This window comes from Balaenoptera ricei, chromosome 18 (genome assembly GCF_028023285.1).
Source record: "Balaenoptera ricei isolate mBalRic1 chromosome 18, mBalRic1.hap2, whole genome shotgun sequence".
Taxonomy (NCBI): Eukaryota; Metazoa; Chordata; class Mammalia; order Artiodactyla; family Balaenopteridae; genus Balaenoptera; species Balaenoptera ricei.
The window spans coordinates 83,764,888-83,792,271 of NC_082656.1; the positions used below are offsets into that span (position 1 = coordinate 83,764,888).

Sequence of the window (27,384 nt, forward strand, 5' to 3'; positions counted from 1 at the left end):
AGTGCTGCTCGGGTGGGACACGGGGCTGGGGGGCTTGGGTTGAAGGAAAAGGGGGCGGGGGGTCTATGGCACCCCCTCCCGATTTAGACAATGGGGTGGTGCAGCTGGTGTGGACCAGCAAAGGGGGTGGGACGACTGAGGGATGTGTCGGGTGACCCCAGGCCCACACAGGACGTTCGGCGTCCCCGGGGGCATTTGGGGCAGCCTTTGCTCCACGTGGCCCTGGTGACCCAGCCAGCCACGTCTTTCGGGGCCTTGAGATTTTCTGACCCCTGACCAGGTCCCACACAAGTTGGCTGCAGTTTCCTGGCCAGAGCAACTGGGGATGTGCCAGCTGCCGGGCCCCTGTGACAGGGCAGAGTCACTGAGTAGAGCCGAGGGCTTGCCAGCGCCCACGAGAGCGGCAAGTGCACAGGCTTTACCCTAGTACAACTCTGGTGGCCTTGGGGCTGCTGTGGAAGGGGGCACGCGGGGGTGAAGCCTGTTCATAGAGCCGCGTCCCGCCCGACCAGCTGCCACTGTGGTGACCAGAACGTCCCCAGGTGTTGCCCCGTGTCCTCGGGGGGCAGAGGTGAGCACCTCTGGCCCGGACAGCTTGTCGGCCTCTGTTTTGGCGGGGGCGGGGTGGTGGCCTTGGCACGTTCTGTGGTCTGTGTCACTGACAACAGCCCCTGAGCAGTTCTGGGAAGTTCACGGGGTTAAGGTACCGGAGGGGCTGCGTCTCTGTGCGTGGGCGGGGGGGGGGGGTGCTCGGATCCCGGCCATTTGCTGTGAGGTCGCACATCTTCATCTGCTGCTCGGGGGCCCAGCGCCTGAGGAGTGATGTTGACGGGACGTGAGGCCTTTTCAGGGCCAGCGGCTGTTTAGGACAGGTGTGTGTATCCACCAGCTCGGGGACAGAGGCGGCGGCCAGACTTGAGGAGGGGCTGAGGGGAGCGTGGTGCCCATCTCCGCGGCCCCTCATGACGCAGAGGAACCTGCAGACTCGGCCCAGCTGGCCACCCGGGGCTGCGGCACAACCCCGGCCAGCGAGGTCCGCGGTGGCCTCCCCAGGCCCGACAGCTCGTGGGGCTGGAAGCGGGTGTGGGGTCTCTGGGCCCCGGGGCGCAGCGGGTGTGGCGAGCTGAGAAAGCCTGCAGCCTCCGTCCTGCCCGGGACAGACCCGCTGGGCGAGAACTCAGGGACCGCTTTACCTCCCCGTGGAGTTGCAAGTCCTTCCTCTCCGCGCCTGGCTCCTTCCGCTTGCCTTGAACGTGAAGCTGGTGGCTGTGTGCCCGGGGCTCCGGGGGCCTTGGAATTCCCAGAGGAGGACGTGGCACGGTGGCCTGGCCTGAGGGCGGTGCCACGTCTGTCTCCGAGGAGTGGTGGCCCACGGGCTGTGCCATGGGAGGCCTTCTCCTGCCGATGAGGGGCAACCCCGTAGACATCCCACCAGCCCCGAGCAGGCGCCCTGGCCACACGGGGACCCGCAGGCTGAGTCCTGAGTCAGGGAGGGGCCTGGCTCGAGAGTCCTCCCATTTCTAAGACACGGAAGGGAATTATCCAAGCGTCGGGAGACGAGCTGGTTGCCAGTGACGCCCGGTGGCGCCGCTTCTCAGCGCGGGTACGTCAGCTTCCCCGACATGCAGGCGGCCATCCTGGGCAGCCCTCGTCTTCCCTGGAAGCGCCACCCGCGTCCCACCTCCGGGCCATCCTCCCTGGTCCCCATCACGGGAAGGACCACGTCATCTGGGTGTGGCCTGTGTCCTGGGGGCTGGACCCATGGCTGGTTGGCCACCTGTGGTCTCAAACACCAGCTTGGAAATGCACAGGCGCCGAGGAACGGGCGTGCTCCGCGGGCCGGCTGTCTCCCGTCCTCCCAGCGTCCACCCCGAGGCCCCACAGTCACGCCCGCACACGGGGACTCCAGGCAGCTCTGGGACGTGGCTAGGGGGCAGAGACGATCCCCGCAGGGCCCTTCCTCCTGGCTGAGCCCCGACATTTGGCTGGCTTGTCCCCGGCCTCCGCAAGCTTGGCCGCAGGGAGGCCCCGGGGAGGACGGCGCGCATCCTGGGCACCTGCTGCCCTGGATCCTGACCTGAGGCGCTGGCAGGCGTCCTGCTCCTGCGCCCTCAGGAGACAGGGCTGCAGCATGCGGGCACGGTCTCCCCTCCTTACCGCTGGTGCTGGTGAACAGATGGCTCTGTGCCGGTGTCGTATTCCAGCCTCATCCACCTTCGGGCCTCTGGCTCATCACAAACAGCAGATGCTCCCACTTCTCCCTCCCAAGGGAGGCCCGGGCTCCCTCCACAAGGGCCTAATCAGCTTTTATCACCAGCACATGTAGGAGCGTAATTACATACACGTCAATAATCAGATTTCGAGGAGATGACAAATCAATGATGTTGTGTGTCTCGTCAGGAGGGAAACGACAGATTGACGTTTCTGACTCTGTTCCCATCGGAGGAGGAAAGGGATATTGCAACTGTTCTGTCCAGTCATTAGCAGTGGAAAACACTCCCACATAATAGAGGGAGTGAGCAGCTCTTGGGGGCTGTTTTGAGCAGTTGGTCAAAAGAAAAATCACCTTAGAAGAAAACCCACCTTCCTATTCCCAGGGCCACCTGGTCAGGAAGTGCAGGAACAAGGACACTCCAAGGATTAACTCACATCCTGTAACTAAGGACCTCGCATCCTGTAACTAAGGACCTCGCGTCCTGTAACTAAGGACCTTGTGTCCTGTAACTAAGGACCTTGCATCCTGTAACTAAGAGGCTTTTTGTCTGCCCCCCGATGGGATTGCCTGTGTGGACAGAGCCTGGTTTCCTCCGTGATTCCTGGTGGTTTGCTCTGTGGTCCTTGGTGGTTTACTCCGTGGTCCGTGGTGGTTTACTCCGTGGTTCCTGGTGGTTTGCTCTGTGGTCCTTGGTGGTTTACTCCGTGGTCCGTGGTGGTTTACTCCGTGGTTCCTGGTGGTTTGCTCTGTAATCCTTGCTGGTTTGCCATGTATTTCCAGGTGGATCCTCCTCTGTGGTTCCCACTGGTTTATTCCGTGGTCAGTGTGGTTTACTTCCTGGTTCTCTCAGCTGCTCATTTCCGGTAAAGAACTGACCACACACATGCCTGGTGGGAGCTGGGGACCCGCAGATCTGAGGGATGTTCTCTAGAGGTTTCCTTTGTCCCCTGAGGTCAGAAAGAAGTGTGAGTTTGAGAGAAAGAAAGCAATGGAGGTGGGCAGGGACCCAGGGCCCTTGGATCCCTAGAGCCCTGGCTTGTGAGGAAATTCTCTCTCAAAGCCCGAGGTCCGGGGTTCCTCGGGAGGAGGGGGCAGGCAGGCTGGCATCCCTGCGCCCTGGGCACCTGCTGAGCAGAGAGCAAGGAGCCACCTGGCCCCACCGAAGACCAGGGCCTGCACACACTCGCCTGTGTCCCATCACGGAAGGGGTTGCTTGCTGTATTTAATGTTGGTTTTAAGCAGGTATTTTTAACCTCTAGAAGTTAAAAAAAACAAAAAGAAATTTAAGAGGTTGTTGGCGGGTGGAGGAAAACTGGAAATTTTATTAATTTAAAATCTGTGGCATGTCCCAACACTCTCTTTGCAGAATCACTTTCTGCGTCTATGTGTATTAGTGTGGGTTCTCCAGAGAAACAGAACCAATAGCGTGTGTGCACATAGTAGACACAGGTAGAGATATAGTTATAGAAAGAGATGATACAGATATAGATATATAGAGGGAGAGAGTCCAAAATCTGCAGGGCAGTCCATAGGCTAGAGGTCCCAGGAAGAACAGATTTTGCAGTTTGAGTCTGGTCAGTTTGGAGGCAGAATTCCCTCTCCCTCGGGAACCTCAGTCTTCTCCTCTTCAGCTGATTGGACGAGGCCCACCCGCACCAGAGAGGGTGATCCGCTGGTCTACATGTTCATCATGGCTACAAAACACCCTCAAAATGACATCCAGATGGTTTGAGCAAACATCTGGGCACCATAGTCTAGCCAAGTTGATGCGTAAAATTCGCCGTCACGCTATGTGGAAAACGTTGACGTCCTTGGTTTTTTCTGTAAGACGTGAAGTGTTGAGTAAACCCAGGGCCCCAGGTGAGCTGGGCAGCCGTTTCCTTACACAGCGTTTGCACGGCCGTGCATCCTGGTGTCAGGTGTCACCAGCCACCCTCCTGAATGTCAGGACCGGTGCCCACAGGCGAGAAGGGGGCCCAGCGGGGCTGAATCGGGGCCTCCCTGCGGCCCCCTGAGAACGCACGCTGGTCAGGGAGCGGTTCCCACCAGGAGGGCCTGGGTCTGGGGGTTTGGGCCCGGGTGGGCTCTGAGGGGCGCCGGTGGCGCTGGGCGCGTCCCCGGGCGCCCGTGGGCTGAGGAGGCTTTCTCTGTTTGGTTGCAGCCCCCTGGCGGCTTCCCGGCCTCACCTGGCTCCGACCTCTCTCTGTCCGAGTGTGTGCAGCCTCCGTCCCAGCCCGGCTCCAGCTGCCGGCCGCCCCCCAACGCCCCCCCCATCTTCGCCCTCACCCACTTCCTCCCCGGGGAGAAGCCTCCGCCCTACGCGCCGTGATGCAGAGGGTGGAGATAGAAAACTAGTTTTTGGCTTGTTAGAAAACAGAGCAGCTTCTACGAACCCTGCTTCTGCGGCCAACCTCCTGGAGACGTCCGAGCCCTCCTCCCCTCCCTGGGCACATCCGGGCAAGGAGAGGCCGGACCGCGGCGGGGAGCGCTGGTGGCCGAGGCCACCTCACCCCGTGTGAGACCACACACCAAGCCATGCTAAAACTCCCGCCGGAGCAGCCTCGCTCTGCTGGCATCACTTACAAAACAGTTCCATTTTCCTCCTAATTCGTTATCACTATCATGATCAAGGGGAATGTGGCAGGTGCCCCCGTGTGAGGACCACTCTCGAGGAAATGTGCTGTGTTTGTACTCGAGTGAAAACTTGTCCCAGCTCAAATATAAATGCTGTTTCCAAGGCCTGCGAGTGGTCTGAGGTCTGCGTGTGCTCTGTTCCAGTCGCGTCCCGCAGCTGCATGTGTCCTGTGTACGGTGTCCAGGCCCCCGACTGTCAGCCTTCGTGGAGAATCCAGGGGAGCCTGGTCTGTTCTGCGGGACACCCCGTGTGGGCCCCCGCTTGCAGAGCAGGTGCCCCTAAGATGCAGCCTCTCCGCTGAGAGACCCCTGGAGGGGGGGACCTCTGTGGCCCAGTAGCCACAGCCTAGGAGAAGCCGTGCCCAGGACAGACCAATGGCTACCGACCGGGGCCCCACGTGCACCTGCCCACTGCCAGACACACCTGAGGAAGCAGGTGAGCGTGGCCTTGGAGCCAATCAAATCCTGGTCGAGAGACAGACCAGAGTCTGTCTCAGAGTTACAGAGTTACAGTCATGGATCTTTGGGGAAAAGAGATGGTGGAGGAGGGACAGGAGGGAGGAGAGGTGAGGGGAAGGGAGGAGGGAGGGAGGAGAGAGGGAGGGAGGCAAGAGGTTAGGTCTACACAAGACGCGGTCTCCTGCTCCCCCTGCCGGCTGGGAACGCAGTTCTGTCCAACAGACAGCATACTCCTAGCCTTCACATTCAGAAACACTTCTCGCTACATTTTCTGAGCATGTGGACCGTTTCCTTAGAGAGGAGGACACACGTGGATGCGTCTGGCCCCTTGGCCTAGGGAAGGCTATTTGTCACAGACGAGGCAGGAAGGACCTGGTCACTGGTCAGAATATCTGGATTGTTTTGGTCTCCCCCCCCCCCCCCGCCCCCCGCCAGTACCACAACGAGGGGAGTCACAGAATTCTTGGTTTCCTGGCACATGAAAGCGATGTTTACACCATCCTGCAGTCTGTTGCCAGTAGCATTATGTCTAAAGAAACAGTGCACAACCTTAATTAAAAACACTTCATTCCGAAAAAATACCAAAACAGTGACAAGAGTAACATCAAAGATCCCTGGTCACGAATCACCATACAAATATAATAATAATGAAAAAGTCTGAAATATCATGAGAATTATGAAAATGTGACACAGAGACACGAAGTGAGCAAACACTACTGGGAAAATGTGCTAACAGACTTGTTCTGCACAGGGCTGCCCCAAACCTCAATTTGTAAAAAAAAAAAAAAAAAAAAAGCAGTATTTGTAAAGCGAGATGTGACTGTGTTTTGTTAAACGTGGGCTCACAAGTCCAGTGTTTCCAGGCTGGCCTGATCCGATGGGCCCAGCGTGGCCCTGGCCTCCGTGGCCTGCGTGGCCAGGACATGGCCCCACCTCCTGTTGTCCTGGAACTTCAGCTCCAAAAGCCACGAGCACAGCGAGGTCACTCCTCATCAATTTGGAATTTTAGGTCAAACTCTTAAATGGCCAATCCTCCCTAATTGTTTGATTTGCTTTGGGCATATTGTAAAAAATAACAAAACTAGCAGAATTTAGGAGGAGTAATTCCATTGGCTGAGATGGAGCCCGTGGCCACTCTGAGAAGCAGCGTGAAGTTAGTTTTTGTAGCATCCTTTGTCTCCCTTTTAGCCCGATTCTGACCCGATGGTCTGGCTGTCCTTCCACCTGTCCGCCCCGTCACCAGACTCACTAGTCTGGGTCCCAGTTCCTCACGGCTTTGCTTGGTAGCCTCTGCGGCTAAGCTCTCCCTTTCGGGGCTTCGCTGTCACAGTGGCAGGCATTTGGGGCCTGGTGGGGGGTTCCTAGTGCGACCAGAGGACCAGTGTCCCTGTGCCCAAAGCGGGCTCTTGCAGGACGAGTCCAACTCAGCTCTGCGACTTGGGGAGACCATCTTTCACCAAAGAAACCTAGTTTGAACATCATGTAAAACAGTGTTGGATGAAAGGAGAATTCACGTGACTACTGTTCCCAGCCTGGATTGTGCGGAGAACAGGGACGACGGTTCTTATTTCTGAGGCTCGTAAGAACCAAAGGGGTCTTGTTTTGCATAAGGAGGATGATCTCTTTCCTACGGAGGACCCTCTACAGCCCACTCGAGACCTCAGCTCTGCTGGAGGCCCAGCAGGCATCCCTGCGGCCTGGGTGCCAGGCAGGGGCAGGAAGGGGCCACCCGGGCGGCAGCTGGAGCCGGGTGACAGGACACGCTCCTGTATTCCCCCTAAACACAGCCAGTCCTCATCACAAAGGCAAAGAGGCAAACTCATTACTTTACAAAAGTTACGCCTATAAATTTAGGGACTTTCCATAAAATCTAAGAACGTAAGAGTCACTGAGATGCGTATTTATGTTGAGAATTATGTTAGGATATTAGCGCACAAGTCACAAACCGTCAGGTGACCAGAGTGGGGTGAGACCAGATCCCGGCTTCCCCGCTTCCAGCCTGCCTGCCGGTGCGGCAAAGCCCAGGCCTGGCTTCAGGCTCATCCGGGTGACATCCACCAAGAGCGCCCTGTGTGGGGACTTGACGCCAAACCTGCCTTCCCAGCGCCATCACATCATCATCTGTTCATTTTGCTGCATGTCAGATAAGGTCCTGCCTGTCCCGTTTTCCCTCGCGGTGTCTGTTGGGAGACGCGAGCTCACTGGCACAGATTATGTCAACATTTACTGGGGACACCTGCGTGGACCCTACAGGCACTTAGGGTTCCGCGTGTGAGGCGCCCAGCCCGGCCTGGTCGGGGCCAGCGCTGCCCATCCGGCCGCCCTTCCCTGCATGCCCACCTGAATGCGTCAAAAGACGACACAAACCAAGCCACGCAGTATTGGATGGACAAGCGTCCCTTCCAGCCAGGGAAACCTCAGTCTAGTCCGATGGGTTCTAGGAGGGATTTTTCGTTCTCTGGGTGACTTTCCAGTGGATCCTTGGTTTTATGTTCTTGGTGTTTTTGGTTCAGCATTCAAAGACACATGACATTGAAATGCCCGCAGCCGTGTTGCTTGGGAACGACCTCTGGCAGCAGGGCCGTGGTTCTGACCGTGGGCTTTGCCCTCTGCCTCTGCCAGGTCAGCCCCCCTATCGCAGCATGGAGACACCTTCACTTGTTTTATTCTTTCCACCTTTGTTGCTCCTGGAAATGTCGGTCAAGGTGGAGATACTGTCTGATCCCAGGACCCTCTGCGGCCCCCGGGCTAGAGCCTCTGGGGGGAGGACGTGCCCTCCCCCGTGCCCGTGCTGGCCCGGCTGCTGCTCCGTGGGGCTTCAGCGTCCTGCCCTGCAGGGGGCATTTAACCCAGCGCAGACCGTGCCAGGCAAAAGCGGGAGAGGAGAAAGGAACTGGGGCTGGGACTCGAACGGGACTTAGGGGCTGAGCCCCAGAGCCGCTCGCGTGGGCACTCGGCTCGGAGCTTCCAGAGGGAGGGGGCCCCGCGCTTGACCAGGACCCTTGCATCCACAAGGCTGGACCGTGCTCGAGACCAAGGAGGAAATTCTCTTTCCTCCACGTCTCTGGGCGCCCCCCCTACGGTTTCTGCACTCAGATGCGAGCCCCGGGACGGGGGCGTCCTGGAGACAGAAACCCCTCGTCCAGCAAAGGCACGAGGTGCCCGGCCTCACCTTTCCTCACGTGACGGCAGGGCTCGAGGCTGCTGTCCGCTCGGTCCAAGGAGGGGAAACCAAACGGGGCCACCAGGCACGAAGGGCCGACTCCACGCCCAGCCCACACCCTGAGGGTCAGGACGTCCACCCGGCCCACTGACCCGCCTGGGGTCCCGCAGCAAGTCCCTCTTCTGCCCAGAGTTTAAGAACCATAGCATCCAACCGAGCCAGGGGTCTGTGGTCCGAGACGTCGATCCCCTCGGTGGCTCCCGGACCCACGAGCACCTGGGCGGGGAGGGACCTTGGCTCCGGGCTGCAGGGAGTGAAGCCGCAGCCCCTGGTGCCAGCAGGCCCCTGGCTGCCTTTGGAGCAAATGGCAGGGAAGCCGGTCGCAGGCCTGGACGCGGGATGACCTTCGACCTCCGAGCACAACCCAGGGTGGGGTCTGCAGGGCCGCAGGGTTTCTCCGGACTGTCCACACTCGTGTGGCCCGACCCACACTGTCTGCCCTGCTAGGTCGTTTCATCTCGCCGAGAGCCGGGAGCTGATAAAAAATATTAAACTCCAAGGCCAACAATTTTGCTCTTGCCCACAAAAATGTCTTTATCCCTCACCCCAGCCACAAAGAATGTGAACAATTCAATTCCCAGCCTGGTGGTGGCTTCCAGGCACCCCCATCCCCAGGCCCCAGGACCCCCCAACTCCGGCTGGCCTCCGTGTGCGCTGGGCACCGTTCCCTGGGGACCCCTCTCTGCCACGCTGTCCCCACAGCAGAACCCAGCCAGCTCCGCCTGCGTCCTGACGTGTGTGAGGCCTGGCCCTGCAGCTCTGACGGGCACCACCATGGGGTGGGTCTCGGTGGGGCCCCTCCCCCGGCCCCTCCCTCTGCTGAGCGACCCCGCCTCATCCACAATCACAGACGGAGGCTGGTGCTCCGGGGGCCGGGCTGGAGGCTGGTTGGGTGGAAAGGGTCAGGGAGGCTGCTGATGGGAACAGGGTTCCCTGCTGCCATGGTGGAATGTTCTGGAACTGACAGTGGTGGTGTTGCACAGCCCTGTGAAGGTGCTGAAATCCGCTGAATCGCACACTGTTAGGGGGTGAACGTTATGGTATGTTACTGGACCTCATTGCAAAAACACTCAGGGCAGGGCCGGGGGATAGTACGTGCCTGGTTAACAAGAACAACCTTCTGGTCTGGTCCGAGCAGCCTGCGGTCACCCGCACTGCCCTGCCCTCCCCACTCCTGCCTTCTCAGTCCTTCTGCAGCCCGATTCCGCCACCTCTGGGTGTAGGGAGAGAACACAAAGCTGGCGGGAGCAAAGGTGCCCACTGGATTAAGGGGACGTGCCCAGCCGAGCGTCGCCCAGCCCAGAGGAAAGGAGCCGGGGCAGGCCTCACTCTGTCAGCGGCTCTTGGGTGGCACCAGTTACATGCCTATTTCCCTTTCCCATTTGCTGAAACTTTTTAATTATGAAATTTAATACACGTGCAGAAAGCCTGTTGGAGACCAAGGTGTAACGTGGTGACTGTTTGCAAAGCGAGGCAGTCACCCGGCCCCGGGGCTGGCCCCCCTTCTGCCCGGCGCCCACCCTCCCGCTGTTCTGTCCTCTGTAGGGACAGATGCCCGGCCTCCGCTGAGCTTCCTGCTTGTGAGATGCACGCGTGGGGTTCTGCCTCTGAGCCCAGGACCCGTGACTGCCCCTTTGGCTGTGGGCGGGCCTCGGCTGATCTCGGGGCTCCTGTGTGTATGCGGGGCCCCTGGCTTGGATTTTGGGCACATGGCAGACTTTGACTTTGGAGGACGACGCCCGGCCAGGGTCCATGGGGTTGGCCCAGCGCAGCCTCAGCTGCGGGCCTGGCGTCCCGTTGCTCCAGCCCACCAAGATCTGGTCCTGCGTGATCCGAGAACCTTTCACAGCTGTGGGTGCAGGGGTTCCTCCTTGTAGTTTCTTCTCGTGGTGTCTGTGCCCCGCATTTCCTCCTTGTTGATGAAGTGGGGCCCCTTGGACAGACAAATTGCCTGCTGGTGTTTCCTGTTCTGTCCAGCGCCCGCCTGGTCTTCTGCCCGTTCTTCCGTTGGGTCATTACTTTCTCTCACTGATTTGCAGGAAGAACTCGTTCTCCCTTCTGGTTAACACATTAGCAGGTTCATGTGGATCCCAGTATCTTCTGTTCTGAGCTGGTCTTGTCACCCTCTTTATGGTACCTTGGTGAACAGATGTTCTTGATGTATCTACTGATGGATATGCTTGTTTATTTTTAATAGACTTTATTTTTTATAGCAGGTTTAGATTCACAGCAAAATGGAGAGGAAGGGACAAAGTTCCCGCAGGCCCCCTGCCCCACGCAGGTGCAGCCTTCCCCATCATCACCATCCCCCACCCGAGGGGCCGTTCGTTACCATCCATGAACCTACACTGACAGGTCCCCGTCACCCAGAGCCCGTCGTTTATATTCGGGTCACTCAGTGTTGTATATTGTGTGGATTTGGACAAATGTTTAATGTCCCGTGTCCACCATTTCTGTCTCATACAGAGTGCCTTCACTGCCCTAGAAATCCCCCATGCTCCATGCACTCATGCCTCCTCCCCTAAACCTTGTTAACCGCTGGCCTTTTTATTGTACTATCTCCATAGTTTTGTCTTTTCCTGAATGTCATATAGTTGGAATCAAACACTGCGTAGCCTTTTCAGATCGGCTCCTTTCACTTAGCAATATGCATTTAAGTTTCTTCTATGTCTTCTCATGACTTGATAGCTCATTCTTTTTATCACTGACTAATGGTCTGTTGTCTGAGTGTAACACAGTTTGTTTATCCATTCACCTACTGAAGGGCATCTTAGTTGCTTCCAAGTTTTGGTAATTATGAATAAAGTTGCTATAAACATTTGTGTGTACATTTTTATGTGGACATTAGTTTTCAGTGCCTTTGGGGAAGCACCCAGGAGCACGATTGCTGGATCGTGTGGCGAGAGTATGTTCAGTTTTGTAAGAAACTGTCTTCCACGGTGGCCGCAAGATCCTGCACTCCCACCAGCGATGCCGAGAGTTCCTGCGGCTCCGCGTCCTCACCAGCACTTGGTGTTGCCTGTGCTCTGGATTCTGGCTGTTCTAATAGGTGTGCCGTGGCATCTTACTATTGTTTTAATTTGCGTTCGCCCTGATGACATATGACATACGAGCACGTTTTCATGTGCTTATTTGCTATCTGTGTGTCTTTGGTGAGGTGTCTGTTAAGGTCTTTGATCCATTTTTTAATTGGGTTGTTTATTTTCTTATAGTTGAGCTTTAAGAGTTCTTTGTATATTTGGGGTAACAGTGCTTCATCAGATATGTCTTCTGCAAATTTATTCTTCACCTGTGGCTTGTTTCTTCATTCCCTTGATGGTGCCTTTGCGGAGCAGAAACTTTTCATTTTAATGAAGCCCAACTTATGCATTATTTCTGTCATGGATTTTGCCTTTGGTGTTGTATCTAAAAGATTATCCCAAATCCAAGACCATCTAGATTTTCTCCCGTGTTGTCTTCTGCGAGTTTTATAGTTTTGTGTTTTACTTTAGATCTGTGATCCATTTTGAGCTGACTTTGTGAAGGGTGTGAGGTCTGTGTCTGGATTCGTTTATTTGCACGTGGGGTCCAGGTGCTCCAGCCTTACTTGTGAGGAGACTGCCTTTGCTCCATTGTGTTACCTTTGATCCTTTGTCGAAGATCAGGTGACTCTACTTTTGTGGGTCTGTTTCTGGGCTCTCTGTTCTGCTCATTTATCTCTTTGTTTATTCTTTTGGCAACACTAGGCTGTACTGACCGCTGTAGCTTCATAGCAAGACTTGAAGTCGGGTAGCTTCCTCCAACTTTGTTTTCTTGAAGTTCTTAATTTTAATGCAGCCCAATTTTTAAATATTTTTCTTTATCATGAGAGAGTTTTGTTTTATTTTCTATTTTAAAGCAGTATTTCTTTACCCTAGTTCATGAAAATACTCTTCTATCACAGGGGTCAGCAAAGTTTCTCTGTGAAGGAACAGATAGTACATGGTTCAGGTTTTGAGGGTCCGTAGCTATGAAGCCACCGCTCAGCCCTGCCACTGTAGCAGGAGAGAAGCTGTAGAGAATCATAAGTTAATGGGTGTGACCGTATGTCAATAAAGCTTTATTAACAAGAACAGGGGTGCATCACATTGGGCCCACAGCCTACAGTTTTACATTATCTTCTAAATGCTTCATAGATTACCTTTAGATTTAAATATATACTCTACATAGAGTTAATTTTTTTTGTCATGTGAACTGGGGTCAAATTTCCTATTTCTTTAATGCAGAGATTTCAACAGGGGTGACTTGCTCCAGGGGACGTGTGGCAGTGTCTGAAGATGCTTTGACTGTCTCAGGTGTGTGTGTCTATGTGTGTGTGTGTGTGGGGGGGTACTACTGGCAGCAAGGACAGAGGTTGCAGGCAGGCCGCCAGATGCCCTGACGGCACAGACCAGCCCTTCACACAAAAAACCGTTATCAATCAATCGATAGTATCTGAAAAACAAACAAAAGAATGAAATACAAACAAATGTTACAGCTCTTCTATTTAAAACAAAAAAAGCAAAACTCTGAGATCATCGCAGACCACAAGTGTCAGCAGCATAATCCACCTGAGCTCCTCCTTCCTGGCGCACAGTCAGACCCATCCCAGCTCCATCACCGTGGCGCACAGTCAGACCCATCCCGGCTCCTCCTCCATGGAACACAGCCAGACCCATCCCAGCTCCATCTCCGTGGCGCACAGTCAGACCCATCCCGGCTCCATCTCCGTGGCGCACAGTCAGACCCATCCCGGCTCCGTCTCCGTGGCGCACAGTCAGGCCCGTCCCGGCTCCGTCTCCGTGGCGCACAGTCAGGCCCGTCCCGGCTCCGTCTCCGTGGCGCACAGTCAGGCCCGTCCCGGCTCCGTCTCCGTGGCGCACAGTCAGGCCCGTCCCGGCTCCGTCTCCGTGGCGCACAGTCAGGCCCGTCCCGGCTCCGTCTCTGTGGCGCACAGTCAGACCCGTCCCAGCTCCTCCTCCATGGCACATAGTCAGAGGACATGCAACTCTCTGTCTGCCCCAGCCTCGTGTGCAGTCTGGCCCGGACTGGGTAGCAGCAAGGACGCCAATCTGGCCAGCACAGCTGGGGAATGTCTTGCAGATTTTGGCTCTGCACTGGCCATAAACTTTTTCTTGGCAGTAGTTAGAATAACCCCTGGCGCCCAGTGGAAGTCTATGGAGACCACAGTAGGAAACAGATGTGGCCCTCACTCTCCCCGGACAGAAGATGAACCCAAGGTGGTCAGAAAGCCCCTGAGAGCTGGCCTCGACTCCGTGTGTCTGTAAGGCCAGAGTTTCCAGTCCCAGAGCTCAGCATGTGTCTTGTCTGCTCTCTGGCCATCCTGGCCTTTGTGAGGGGGTGGGGGCTGGCCTGGGGAGCATTCCGTAAGAACATTCCAGAGCCGCCTCCGGAGTAGACGAAAACCAGAGAGGATGGCGGGAATGCTGTGGTGACCGGGCTGAGAGCAGGCCCCAGGGTGGCTTTGGGCTCCTGAGGCCACATGGGGCCAGAGGGTGGGCAGCAGGGGGTCTCCTGGGGTCGCGGGCGGGACTGTGTGTCCCCCACTTCTCAGAGCTGTGCTCAGCGACTCTGGGAGACCATGGGCGGCAGGTGGGACCCCTGCTCCCTGAGCTGACGGCACCCGTGCCTGGTCCTTCTCAGGAACTGGGCTCTCAGCCCCCAACGGACAGCCTGAGGCACGTCCTACAGCTCCAGGCCCCAGCCTGACCAGCTCAGCCCACCAGGCCAGCCCCCAACCCGGAGCTGGCACTTAGGCTGTGAGCCAGCCCACACGTCCACCCCGGTCACGGATGGAGGGGAGGGCTCCACGGTGCTGTGGGAAGAGGCTGGCCGGAGGTGGGCTTTTCACGAGGGCCCAGGCTCTCCGAGTGCCCTGACTGACCTCCCTGCCAGCCTTTCTGTGGAAATCACTTGAAGAACTCTCGGGCTAGTTTTCTGAAGTCCTGAGTCAGCAGAACTCTCACCACAGCCCACTGAGGTTTAGGGACGCCTGAAGGAGCGCACCGTGCCCACGGCTGGCCTGGCAGAGGAGGGGCCCAGACACATACATGCGTGCTCATGCACACACACAGTCACACACACACACACAGATACACACACAGACGTGTACACACACACACAGATACACACACAGAGACACACGGTTTGAGGCAGGCTGGGGAGCAGACAAGCGGGTTCAGGCTGGCAGGAGGACATGGGTGGCCATGGGAGGGGCCGACCCCGGCTGCACGTGCCAGCCCTGCTGGGCCCTGGGGCCTGAGCGCCTCTGCCTCTGGTGTCCTGGCCAGGTCACCTTGTACCTTCAGGCCTCAGTCTGGTCATCTTAGGTGAGCGTGGCCTGGGGGTCCCGCCTGCTGGGCATCTGTGGTGCCAACCCCTCCCCTGTGTCGTGGAGACCCCGTCCCTTCCAGGGCACGCCAGCTGCCTCTGCCCACAGGTCCCCGGGGTCACTCCACTTGCCAGTCCCGCCAGGCAGGGGCCCCTACTGCCATCCTGGAGGCCAAACCCTCTCCTGCAGGACCGAGAGTGAGCTTCTCCTCCTGAGGTGCCATGGCCACTCTGCTTCACGTGGGCTCCGCACGTGGCTGGGCTGCGGTCTTCGGCTCCTGCCCTTCCTTCCGCCCCTGCTCGTCTCTGGGTCAGGTTGTGACTGTAAACTCACGCTCAGCAGCGGGGTGGGGGGAGCTGGGTGGGTGCAGAGACCCTGAAGCCGCTTTGAGGGATTAAAGCCATGAAGCTGAAATGGGGCCGTGGGACCCTGGGCTGCCTGCCTGCCTATCTCAGGACACACTTCAGGGTTTAGTATTTAAAAAAAGTAGAATCTCAGTCTTGGGGTGGAGGGAAGCCCCACCGGCTGCCGGAAACTCCCCCGGGACCCTCTGCTGCGACAGCGCCCACAGCCCCGGACGTGTTCGCTGCAGCTGCAAACCGCGGGCTTGCTCTCCCCCGCGGCCTGGGCTGGCGTCGTGGTGTCGTTACTGCCCCCCACGCTCCTGGAGCCAGAGCAAAAGGCCCGTGCGCTCGACCCCCGGCCGACCCAGCTCGCTCCACAACGAGCAGGTGCTTCCAGCGCTGTGCACGGCCTCTCGAAACGAGGAGACGGGAGAGCCGAGGCCGCGGGGAGTGGGTTTGCACAGGCGGCCGGCGGCGCTGACCTGCTGACCTCCGCTTCCCGGAGGGCGGCTCCTCCCCGTCATGGGGACGCCGGGCGGCAGGCGGAAGGGATGCCACCCGGACTTAAGGCCGATGGGCGTGGCGGGCCTCGCTCGGCCTCGGACCCCGCCACGGCCGCGCCGCTGGGCGCCGAGGGGCAGAAACCGCTGACACAGAGCTAGGAAGGTTCCGTAAACGTTTTATTTTTCCATAGTTTTAGGTCAGAGAGAAGCATCTGGTAATAAAAATAACAGAATTCTCTTCCCGGGTCCGCTCGGGCGGTGCTGAGTCCGCTATTTACACGTATGTTACACACGGGCAGGGAGGCCGTGAGGGGACCTGGCGGGCGAGGGTTCAGTGTCTCGGGCGGGGGTGCGGGTGCCTCCCGCCGTCCTTCCTGGTCTGGGAAGAAAGCCGAGGCGTACGTGGCTGCGCGGGTGGCCGGCGGCGGCAGAAGCCTAGGCGGCCGGCTCAGCTGGGGGGCAGGAGTGGGCCGTGATGTCGCTGTGCTTGTAGGTGGCCTCGTCCAGGTCCAGAACCTGCCGGTTGACCTCCAGCGTCATGCAGCCGCGGTAGAAGGCTGTGACCGGGGCCGAGGTCACTGGCACATCTGGGCCGCGGGGAAAGAACAAACACGTCTCAGGGGGCGAGCTGCCCGGCATCTGGGGCCCGGGCTCCCCGCTCTGCGTCTCCGGCCTCCTCGAGGGCACGGTTTCCCTTCCCTGCGGAACCCCTCCCTCTGGCTCGGGCACACGCCCTAGGCAGGCGGTAAACCGTTGCCGCCAGGCTTGACGCTGCACCCCGACCCCCAGGAGCGCACACAGATAGATCAATTAAATGTTATCTTCTGGGCCCAAATGAGTCATGCCCAGGGCTTCCAGGCTCTCTCTCGTCCTCTTCAAAGCTCTGTTTATTAAAACTAAATGCACTTTGAGTCTGGCAGCCAAGACAGAGATCCCGCTGTCTGCGGCAAGTGGACGCCCGCCCTGAGTGGTGGGAGCAGACAGGGGCTTGTGTGAGGCCCTGGCCTCGCCCACCTGCCACCACTGTGCCCCGGTTACTTGGCTCCACCTGACCAGACACGAGCCCCGGATGCAGGAGGGGCCGGGGTCACTCTGTCTGCTGCCATGGCAACTGGACACCAGGCCTCAGGGGCGAGGCTGGCTGGGGCGCTGGGGCACCCGGCCCCCAGCGTGGCCCAGTGGGCTGAACCCTCCTCACTAGCCTTGCCCACGGTTGGGGGTGGGGCTCCTGGAGGGCGCGGGAGCCGGGGAGGGGACGCTTCAGGCTGATGCTTCCCCGCAAGCGTGTTCTCAGCCTGAACCCCACACGCAACGGCAGGCCGGGGCCGACACCCAGCGAGGCACCCGATGCAGCCACGGCCGGCTGCTTCCCTCTTCCTCTTAGTACAGAGCAGCCCGGTTCTGCTTGGGGCGAGCAAGTTGGGGCACCCTACCTGGCAGCCCCCCGACGAAGGTGAGCACGGAGCCCTGCAGGTGCCTCCCGAGGACGGCCAGCCTCTCCTGCAGCCCCGCTGGGCTCACTTCACTCTGGCCCTTGGTGCCGTCCACCTCCAGGGTGGCCCCGTCCTTGTTCACAGAGACGGTCACAACGTGCTCCTGGCCGTCGCAGACCTTGATCTCCATCAGAACCAGGGTGACGCTCTCCACGGCCAGGACGACCAGCTGCAGGGAGAAGCACGCCTAAGCAGGGGCGGGGCGGGCCGGGTGGCGGCCAAGTGCCCACGGGCCCTGCTGTCCTGCCCTGTCCTGCGGGCCTCCTGTGGGCAGGGTCGCCTGCGGCCGGGGCGTGACAGGGACACAGTCTCTACTCAGGTGAAGGAGGGGGCCACCTGGACCCTGTCCAACATGATGGAGGACGAACAAATAAAGCCACACACCCTCGGGCGGGAGCTGGGGGGAAACACGCTCCAGGAACGGGAACGCACATGCATTGGCCTGGGCAGAGGTGACCGTAGTCACCAGCGTGTCCGTAGCCGGGACACAGGATAGGGCTGCCCCTCCACGTGGAGCTGCCACGAAGCACCACAGAGGGGCCAGGGCAGCAAACGTACACGCCAGGCAGAACACGCCTCTGACAACACGGGGCAGAGGCGCTGCGATGACCCATGGCCCTGCCCTCTCCTCCCTCCCTCTCCCCGCCCGGGAGGTGGTCTCAGCTGGGTTGGCCTCGGGGCTTGTCCCGAGTACCGGGACGGGGGAAAGCCGGCCTGGGCAGGGCGCGGACCCGCGCCCGTCAGCTTGCAGCCCCGCTAAGAGGGGAGCTGGGTGGCCCTCGTGGGCAGGCTGACTTGGTGAACACAGCCCTCTAGGACAGAGGTGAGAAAATCAACCTATTTCCGCCACCTCTTAGCTGTTCTCTGAGAAAACAGCAAGTCCGGTGGGCACGGTGTTGACGTGGTGTCGGGAGAGTCGGGAGAGGGGGACTGCGTGAAGGTGACGGGCGCGTGTCCAGGGGCGTGTGCCCAGAGCTCCGCCTGCGCCTCCAGGGGGCCGCATGACAAGGGTCTGGGGCGTGTTTGCACATCTTTTTCAAAAGGAAGATCTGATCTGTGAGCAAAATCCTTTGGCTTACATACGAGCAATTAATTCAAACTGCTACACCACTGAGCGGGTGGAAAAGTCTCCCCACCGCACAACTGGCTTTCGGGACCCCAACATCATTCCCGAGCCACGCGTGGCTGCTCGGACCCTGGTGAGAGACGGGGAGGGCGGGCTGGAACCTCGAGGGGCACGGTGTGGGCCGCAGCCGGGCTGGGCGCGGGGGGCAGCAGTTCATCCTCAGGCGGCGGCGGCGAGTGGTACCTGCTTCTTGAGCCTCTTGGTGGAGTGGTAGTCGACCAGGGCCACGGAGAGGACCACGGCCTGGTCAGCGCCCACCAGCGCAAGCAGCAACCCCGTGTCGGCGGCGGGGCGGATCCGAGCCACGGCCTCGACTTCCCAGGCGGTCTCGGTCCCGACATCCGGCGATGTCCGAGCTGCGAAGAAGGCGGCACATCACAGGGCGCTCCAGACGGGGAGAGAGGCGGGGAGAGAGAGAGGCGGGAGGAGCAGGGCGGCGAGCTCAGCTCCCCCGCGGCCCCGGGCAGAAGAGGATGCTGGCAGCAGAGGAGGTGGGAAGTCGGTAACAGCCTCCCAGAACCCGCGGTTCGCGCCAACAGCTGGGAAGTGACGGGGGGCCAGGCAGCGGACTCAGGTCTGGGCCGCAGTCCAGAGGCCCCGGGCCGCCTGAGGACGGCCACGCTGCCCGCCCCCCCGAGCGCCGCTTCGCGTGACCACGGGCCACTTAGTCCCGCCGGGACCGCAGACGCGCCACTCGGGCCGTGCTCAGCCCCCGGGCGCCCCGACTCCCTCCCCGCAGGTCAGTTGAATGGGGGAGTGTCTCAGCCTTCGGCCCTCTGCACCTCACCTGCGGCCTTGCGCAGCCCCGCAAGCTGAAGGACTTTGAAAAATTAAAGACGCGGAGAAAACGGAAGCTTCCGCGAGCCCCGCTCAACAGCACATACGATCTTACATCCTGAGCTGCACTTTTCTACCGTTACAATCGACGCCTCCGTGGGTGAGGCTTTGTTCAGGTGTGTCAGACGGGCCGCAGTAGGTACCGAGTGTGGATTATAAACCATACGGCGCGTGTCATGTATACGACGCATCTGAATGAGTATACATGGTGCACGCCTCTTGCACAAACTGCTCCAAAGCACTTGTGGTAGCAGAGCCGCATCCTGGTTCTCGGAGGGCAAACACCACCTCACGTTTCCTCCCCACGTTTGATCACCTGCTGCTGAAGAGGCCAGACAACCTCCACCCTCTTGGTTTTTAAGTGTTTCTACCTCGTGAGAATGTCAGGCAGGGGCTGCTTAGGCAGAAGGATGGTGAGGCCACGTCTGCGAACGTTTGGGCTCGGACCTCACCGCGGGCCGGTCTCTCCCTGCAGTGGACCGTGGGCCCCTCGAATCGTGTGTGTGTCCCCATCCCGGAGGGGCCCGTTATGGTCAGTTCCCTGTTCACCGAACCGAATGCACACAGAATTGGAAAAAGGAACCACCCCCAACCCAGCCTTCTCCTCCGTTGCCAAGCTCCCCCTGCACCCCGGGAGTGGGCTCCCTGCTGAGACCGACGGGTGAGGCCCGTGGGGCCTCTTGTCAGAAGCGTGCTTGAGGCACCAACGCCTCGGCTCCCCTGGGGGCGTTTTCTCGGGGGCGGGGTGGGGTCAGCCACACGGCCCTCACCGAGGGCTTCTCAGGCTTTGAGACCCAGTGAGTCCAGACCCACTGGGACCTGCTGCTGAGGACAGTATCTGTCATTCCCTGATGCGTCCTTTCTGTGTTGTAACGTGAGAACGTTGATGGTATAGTTGAAGACATATTAAAAACGCACAGAGTTCTAACTACCACTTGGCCTTTGTTGTCCCAGAACCTGAAGATCAAAGCCATGCAGCAAAAGCGGCGAGCGGACCACAGCAGGCACGGTGACGGGCACAGGGACAGCACTGCAGCCCGTGGAGACTGTGCCTGCGGTGTCTGTGTCACCACAGCGTTAGTGAAAAAAGAATTAAACATTTATGTTCCATGATGTGATATTAAACATCACAAGGATGCTCTAGGTTTGCACGTACAAAAGCAAAGACTGAAGGAGCGACGTGTGTTTTGTATGAGGTGGTGCGATTAGGGGTCAATGGTTCTTTTCTAAAAACCCTTCAGTGACGTGGTGACGCTTTTGACAATTAAAGACAGAAAGGGGACAGTGACACAACGTCGTGAGAGGATGGCCCGACTTGCTAAGGAGGAGGGAGCAGGCCCCACGTCCTCCGAGCTGGACAGGCCCTCCTTGAACTTGCAGGCCACCGGGGCAGTGAGGTCTGAAGGAGGGAGCAAGCCACCTGCCCTCCTGGGCTGACAAGCAGGGCCGTGGCGCGGGGGTCACGTGTGTGCCTTCAACCATGAAAGGCTGAGAGTCTAGGAACAGAGAGGGGCTGGGGGTACCCCGGGGACTCTCGCAGGGTGAGAGTGTGGAGGGGGGAGCAGAGCCGGGAGAGGGGGCCTTGGCAGCAATGGCGGGAGCCTGGCAGGAGTGGGCTACGGAGAAGGGGAGGGGGGCGACCCTGGAGTCTCCCTGGACCAGGTGTCCACCTGGGACCGCCGGGCAGCCCGGGCTCTGGACGCCCTCCCGACCCTCGGAAAGAGGCACGCGGTTCTGTGCGCGGTGTCCCTGGGCCAGGACCCAGGGCTCTCCCAACATCCTCAACTCGAAAGTCACTAAGGCCCGTGAGCCCAGGCACGGTGACACCTCAGGGCTCCAGCTGGTGCCCCCTGGGAAACAGAGGTTAACTTCAACCCTGTCTGAGGGGAAGTTGGGGAAATTCTGGGTCCAGACTCAAACGGAACCGCCACCGTCCCCCCCCCCCTCGAAGTCTGCACTGTCCAGGCTGACATCCTCAGAGCAGAGGTGGCAACGGTACCGCCGGGATTTGGCACATGCACTCATTTCACATAAAGCTGACATCTAAGTGCTCATTTATCAGCACGGGAGGATTATTTCTCTTTACTGTAAAAGTTGTCACTGATGGATAACAAAAGGCAAGAGATAGCTGTGGTTTGTTCCAGGAATTAAGGGCCCTGCTTTGCAGAAGCCGGAGGGACTCTGGGTCGACCCTGTGTCCCCCGCAGCTGCCCGCTCCGCCCGCTACAAGGCCTGCTCCTCTGCCTCCGGGTGTAAAGGAAAAGCTCCTTTGTTGCTTTCCACACCGGCTGGGAAGCCTCAGTTCTGTGTGGCGTCTCTCCTTCTCCTCCTTCTGAAGCTTGAGCTCAGGGACTCCTTGAGGTGTCGCTCCCTCCCCACGGCCCACAGTGCTGTGACTGCAATGCTGGGCGTTTCCGAGCGGCCCCATGGCCCCATCTACATCTACGTGTCTGAGCCTGAGCCTGTCTTGTCTCAGAACCTTCTGCGAAGCTCCCCTTAGAGCCCTGCATCCGCCTGGCCTGCCGTCTCAGCCACCAAGCACCGGCACCCTCCTCCGTCCCTTTTTTTCCCAGCCCTGCGCCCTGGAAGTGGGCCTGCGCCCCCACCCTGTAGCCCGGGGGCCACGAGGCCGTCCCTCATGCCGTCTTCCCAGGTAGGAAACTGGCTCCTGCTTCTCTGGTTTTTAGTGTATTTCAGCTTATTTTGGCTGGAAGGACAAGCACGGCCATCCCGATGCAGGAGCCAGAACTCACCATAATCCAGGCTGTAGAAGGCAAACCCGCTCCCAGGGAAGAAGGACCCTCTCTCGGTCAAGGAGAAGCACTGCATTTTCACGTTCACCTTGACCGTCTCCTGGACGGTGGTGTCCTCGCCGTCCAGCCAGTGCCAACTCCTCAGGCAGCCGTCCAGACGGGGGTTCATCTGGAAAGACAGAGACCCCCGGTGGCTGCCTGGTGCCGCCCGGTCCGGTGGCGCCCTCCCGGCGCAGGCACATGGAAATCCACCACAAACGCGGATAAATCCTGCTGGGGGAGGTGGTTCCGGTACAGGCTCCACGCTCACGGAGGGACTCGCTGCCCGACACCAGGTACACGGCACACGCAGCAGCACACGTGGCACACCCGCGCCTCACGCAGACGAGGACAGCGTGCCCGTCCGCCTCTGCCTGCGCCCGGTCCCCACTCGTCCACAGACACAGGGCGCTGACCACCGCCTGGAAGGACGAGGGCGAGGGGGCCCTTGCGCGGCAGCTGTGCCTGCGCTTCTGCCAGGCACCCAGAGCGCCGGGGTGTAGCCGGGGGCTGGGGAGCCGCAGCCGCGCACGCGCCGCGTGGCTCTGCGCAAATCAGGTGGCCCCAGCCTTTGTCTGTAAGACGAGGAGGCGTGAGGCACACGGGCGGGACTCTGGGGTGTGGGCCAGCCCTCTGGAGGGAAGGTGCTGCTGACAGCACCCTCTCCTCGGAACCTCCGGGTGCGGGACTCACGTCTCGTGTTCAGTGTGGAAATCAGACCCGGAACACCAGGGATTCTGGCCGTGGACCTCGGCACACCCGGGGAGCGGGGTGATGAGAAGGGCAGGACTTTGGGAGATGACCAACGCCAACCTCCCGTTAGGTCTTGTTTCCCCTACGGGAATCCCGGCAGGCTTAACAACCCAAACGTTCTTGGGAACTGTCCAAAAAAGTTGAGTGTTCTTTTGTTAAAGGATAATTTCATTGTGATTTATCTCCTCTGCAAAATGGACATTTTTATCATCAATTTAGACGAAAACGCAAATGAGCGTCGTAGGGAGACAGCGAGGCACATGACGTAGCTGCACTGCGGCTCGTTAAGGTCTAGAGACGCTCGCCTCCTGTCCGGTGCTCTGCCAGGGCCCTCAGGGTTCAACCCTGCGCTCAGCCACCCGGGCTCCGACCTCAGGGACTAAGGACAGGACTTACAGGCTGGACAAGGTCCTTCTCCTTGAAGGGAACGCCTCCCACGGTCAGGTTGAGATGGTACAGTCCTCTGTCCAGCTGGAACAGGTCACCGGCCACGGCGATCTTCATGACAGCATCCTTGTTCACCTTGATCACCAGGTTCCGCTCGAGCTCCTCAACGGAGATCTGAAGAGCACAAGTGCTATGAGGGTGGGTGTGCACCTTCCAAAGGGGCGCCTAGCCCTTGGGTACCAATTCCCATCACCACTCAGGGCCAAGAGACCCCCAGCCTCAGGGGTGACCACGTTCCCATCACCACCGGGGGCCAAGAGACCCCCAGCCTCGGAGAGACCACGTTCCCATCACCACCGGGGGCCAAGAGACCCCCAGCCTCAGGGGTGACCACGTTCCCATCGCCACCCAGGGCCAAGAGACCCCCAGCCTCAGGGGTGACCACGTTCCCATCGCCACCCAGGGCCAAGAGACCCCCAGCCTCGGGGGTCCATGCTCATCACCTGTACTGCTTCCCTGGCATCTGTGGTGTGGCTCCGACCCTGCCGGTTTTGGTTTCCCTCCCAACGCTGCTCCCTCCCCCTGGCCCCCCTCCTCCTGCAGGTGAGCCCACCTGGAGCCCCTTCCCCATCTCTGGACCCTAAATTAAGCCTCAGTCAGGGAGCTGCCTTCCGGGGGCCTGAAGTCACTGCCCCCTTGGGTCAGTCCTGACATCTCTGGTCCTTTGCTTCTCCTACCCCTCAGGTGAACACTTTGAATACAAGAGAACATATATTACTTCGGAATCTCCAGCAATAGGGCCTGGCACGGACTGAATGCTGACTGAACATATGAATTCTTCCTAAAACTTCCCACTCTTTTCTGCTTTCCTTGTAGGAAAATTAAAAAATCTGTCACTCTATACACGATGCATCTTCCTAATGACCCAGAAGGCCCTCAATTTCCTTTTTGGCTCAGGTGGAGAAACATTTAGGTACTGGGTCTGAATTTGGTGAGGAGACAGCAGTGTGCACACGTGGGGAGCCTCAGGGCCAGGGAGAGTGGGCAGAGGTCGTTGTGGAACTGGCCCTGCACCTCAAGGACCGGTTTGTGTCTTGGGTGGGCTGGCAGCCATGTGCCTCCGCTGGTCATGCCTCCTCTAGCCTCTTCCCCTCGGGCAGTGTCCCAGCCCCGCTCGGGACCCTCCTGCCCTCAACCGCGGGGCAGCGGGTTCCCATGTGTGGAGCTCCCTCAACCCCGAGACGGCTTCCCTCTAGATCGACTGTTTTATCTGTAACTTTGCGGAAGGCATCCCCCCTGCTGCTTTGGAGATGCTCGTGCTTTAAGAGTCCGGGAAAGGAGGAGCTAGACACCACTGACAGGATGGAAATATTAGCAAACGTCTACACTGTTTTTATTCGCAGAGACCAGGGCAAATTTTTCCATTTAATCTTCACTTCTAGAGGAAAAAAGAATGCTTTTCCCATTTCTCTTCCAAGCACTTACTTCTAAAAGCCCAGTTCCAACTAAGGGGCCTCCAAGTTTGGGGAGAGAGCCTGCGTGTCACAGGCTGCTTTGCTCCAGGCATCATGATGCAGGACAGAGCGGCAGCTCCAAAGCCAACGGCTGCAGTTCAGGCTCTGGGCGGTCAGGGCACCTCCATCGAGAGGCTGGAGGTCAGCCTGAACGGAGCAGGCCAGGAGGCCAGAGCCTGGGACGGTGTCATGGGTCATGTCTGATCCTGCCCCACACCGAGAGCCGGGCACCGGGACCTTGGCCGGTTCTCAGCCTCGACACAACTGACAGTCTGAACCGGCGGGTCCTCGAGGTGGGGAGTCCTGAGTCCCCCTGGCCTCAATCCACCTGCCAGGGGCCCCCCATACCCCCCCACAGCTGTGATAAGCAGAAGTGTCTCCAGACACAGCCAGGTGTCCTCAAAGGAGTCACCCCACTGAGAACCACGGCCGCTGTGCTGGAAGCCCTGCTCTGCTTCTGTGAGGACATAATGCCCATCTGAGCGCAGGCTTTCTGGCGCGGGGCCGTCCTGCCACGGCTGCACCCACTAACTGTTGAGTGAGCGAGTGCAAGTAGATGCTGGGTCCTTGGCCCAGGAGCCCCGGGCTGGCCCAGGCAGCGCAGCGGGGGCCACGCTCACCGTCTGCCACGAGCCGTGGTTGATGATGGGCCCGCTGCTGGTGACGCGGCCCACGCCCTGGTAGCGGAGCTGCAGCTCCAGTCGGCCGGCCCGCAGGCCCAGGACGATCCAGGTGCTGTCCCGATGGCCTCCGGCGAAGAACAGGACGCCCTCAGGATCGAAGGTCCTGAAGTCGAACTCGGCCACCAGTCTGAGCGCCGGCACAAACGAGTGGGTTACATGCAGGTCGTGGTGCGTGACCCCGCCCGGCGAGGGCTCTCCTGGCCTCGGGAAGAGCCCAGGTGAGCAGGCCGAACGCCGCCCGCACCCCAACGCCAGCAGCGAGTCCCCGGGGAGGCGTGCAGCGGGCACCAGCCCTGAGGCCCACGCGGCTGCGCTGGCCTGCGGGCTCTCCGGCCGGGACGCGAGCACGGGGCTGGCTTTGCCCCCCGCCGCCAGGTCCAGGTGCTCGGGCCGCCCTCTCACCTCGTGGGCTGCAGCCGCTTGAAGCGCAGCCGGATCACGGGCGTCCCGCTGAACATGCGGCCCAGGTACAGCGACTTCACACTCTTGGCCACGTTGAAGGGCACGCAGGGCAGGATGTCCTGTCGGGAGCGGGAGCTGGCCTCAGGTGGGGGCACTCGGCCGGGCGCCCACTGGAACCCCCAGGGACCCTGCTGCCCCCAGCCCAGCCCACCATGGGGGCTCCCAGGGGAGGCTGGTCTCTGATGTTTCCAGAGGCCTCCCGCTCCCCGCTGGCAGCCCCCTCGCACAGTTTCTCCAGCACCCTCCTTCCCTGTGTATTTCCCTTCTGCTTTCATATTTTAATTATGGAATATTTCAAACGTACGGAAAAGCACGGAGAATAATAAAAACAACTATAAAGTGTTGTAAAACGAGCAAAAAATGGAGACCTTGAAGACTGTTGTTTCTCGAATGTTCCCTGCTCTACGATGCAGCTTCCCCACTACCTGGAGGGCCACACGGTGGGAGCCCCGGGGGAGGTCACAGGGCAGCCAGGGCGGGCCTGCCCTCATGGTCAGGGGGCGCTTGCTGCACATGCATCGCAGAACCCGGGCAGGGGCTGCGCTCACGCGTGTATGAGTGAGTCACTCGGGGGAGGAGTTGAGGTGGCCACAACCAAACATGGGACGGCATGGCCACGCCTCCCACCCCGCCTCTCCCCGCGGGGCCCGAGGACGTGCTCCCAGCCAACCCCACGCGGGGCCACAGCGCAGCCCGGGAGGCCGGGCCGGGCGCTACCTCGCAGGTGTTCATGTCCTGGGACAGCTTGAGGCCCCCGCGCCCGTCGCAGTGGCAGGTGTAGCTCCCCGGGGAGTTGACGCAGGCCTGCTCGCAGCGCCCCTCCGCACACTCGTCCACATCTGCCGGCCACAAGGAAGCGCCTGAGCCCACTGGCGCCACCGCGCACCCTGCTGCCCCATCACACCGCCATGGACGTGAGTCCCCAGCCCGAGACCCGGGAGCTCCAGGCCCGTGGCTCCCACCCAGCTGGCCGGCTCCTTCCTGGGGACGCGGGACGGAGGCCGTCAGCATGGCCAGATCAGCATGGGGCGCAGGGACAGCCTGGTGGGCGGGCGGGGCCAGGACCACCCCATCCCCTCCCTGGTGGAGGGGGCAGCCGCTGGCCCAGGCAGGAAGGCAGTGGGAGGGAGCATGGCTCTCGGCGCCCCCGGACTCGGCTGGGCTAGGCTGCACCGAGGGCAGGAGAGAAGCCCGTTGCCCAGAAGCACAGGGGCCCCCGCCTGGTCGGTCTCCCTGTGTCTCTGGGGAAGAGGCCCAGGTGCACAAGAGGCACGTGCCATGTCGCATGTGTGCAGGTGCGCAGAACCCACACGAGTGCTCACAGCACGCCGCGCTCCTGGGAGAGCGGTGCCCCGCGCGCGCGTGTGTGTGCGTGTGCCGTGTGGTGTCGGGGCGGGTACCTCGGCAGGACTTCTCCTGGGAGCTGAACGCGTAGCCCTCTTCGCAGAGGCAGGAGTAAGAGCCCGGCAGGTTCTGGCACTGAGCCTCCCCGCAGGCGCCTGAGTCGGCACATTCATCCAAGTCTGCAGGAAAAACCAGCTGTGTTTCAGGTCCACCAGGCCTGCTGGCAGCCTCCTGAAACAAGATGCCGCCAGCCAGGCTGGGAACCG

General features: G+C 59.8%; 2 protein-coding genes across 13 annotated transcripts in view; one reads left to right on the forward strand and one right to left on the reverse strand.

Moving 5' to 3' along the window:
- The window catches only part of TMEM255B (transmembrane protein 255B), a 32,056-nt gene extending 26,660 nt beyond the window's left edge, over positions 1 to 5,396 (forward strand). For 8 of the 10 annotated variants that reach the window (XM_059903023.1, XM_059903029.1, XM_059903027.1 and 5 more), the window contains one exon: positions 4,994 to 5,396. In XM_059903023.1, coding sequence (XP_059759006.1) covers positions 4,994 to 5,188 — 195 coding nt within the window. In that variant the 3' untranslated portion in view covers positions 5,189 to 5,396. Of the gene's footprint in view, positions 1 to 4,376; positions 4,962 to 4,993 lie in introns of those variants that run through there. The other 2 variants (XM_059903028.1, XM_059903024.1) reach the window with 1 other exon arrangement.
- A 10,487-nt stretch (positions 5,397 to 15,883) lies between these two features.
- Positions 15,884 to 27,384, reverse strand: part of GAS6 (growth arrest specific 6) — a 38,695-nt gene continuing 27,194 nt past the window's right edge. For all 3 annotated transcript variants that reach the window (XM_059903018.1, XM_059903019.1, XM_059903020.1), the window contains 9 exons: positions 27,175 to 27,297; positions 26,492 to 26,613; positions 25,715 to 25,833; positions 25,250 to 25,439; positions 23,125 to 23,289; positions 21,937 to 22,105; positions 18,530 to 18,702; positions 17,161 to 17,389; positions 15,884 to 16,314 (listed from right to left, as the gene is read on the reverse strand). In XM_059903018.1, the coding sequence (XP_059759001.1) occupies positions 16,163 to 16,314; positions 17,161 to 17,389; positions 18,530 to 18,702; positions 21,937 to 22,105; positions 23,125 to 23,289; positions 25,250 to 25,439; positions 25,715 to 25,833; positions 26,492 to 26,613; positions 27,175 to 27,297 (1,442 nt within the window). In that variant the 3' untranslated portion in view covers positions 15,884 to 16,162. The remainder of the gene's footprint in view (positions 16,315 to 17,160; positions 17,390 to 18,529; positions 18,703 to 21,936; positions 22,106 to 23,124; positions 23,290 to 25,249; positions 25,440 to 25,714; positions 25,834 to 26,491; positions 26,614 to 27,174; positions 27,298 to 27,384) is intronic.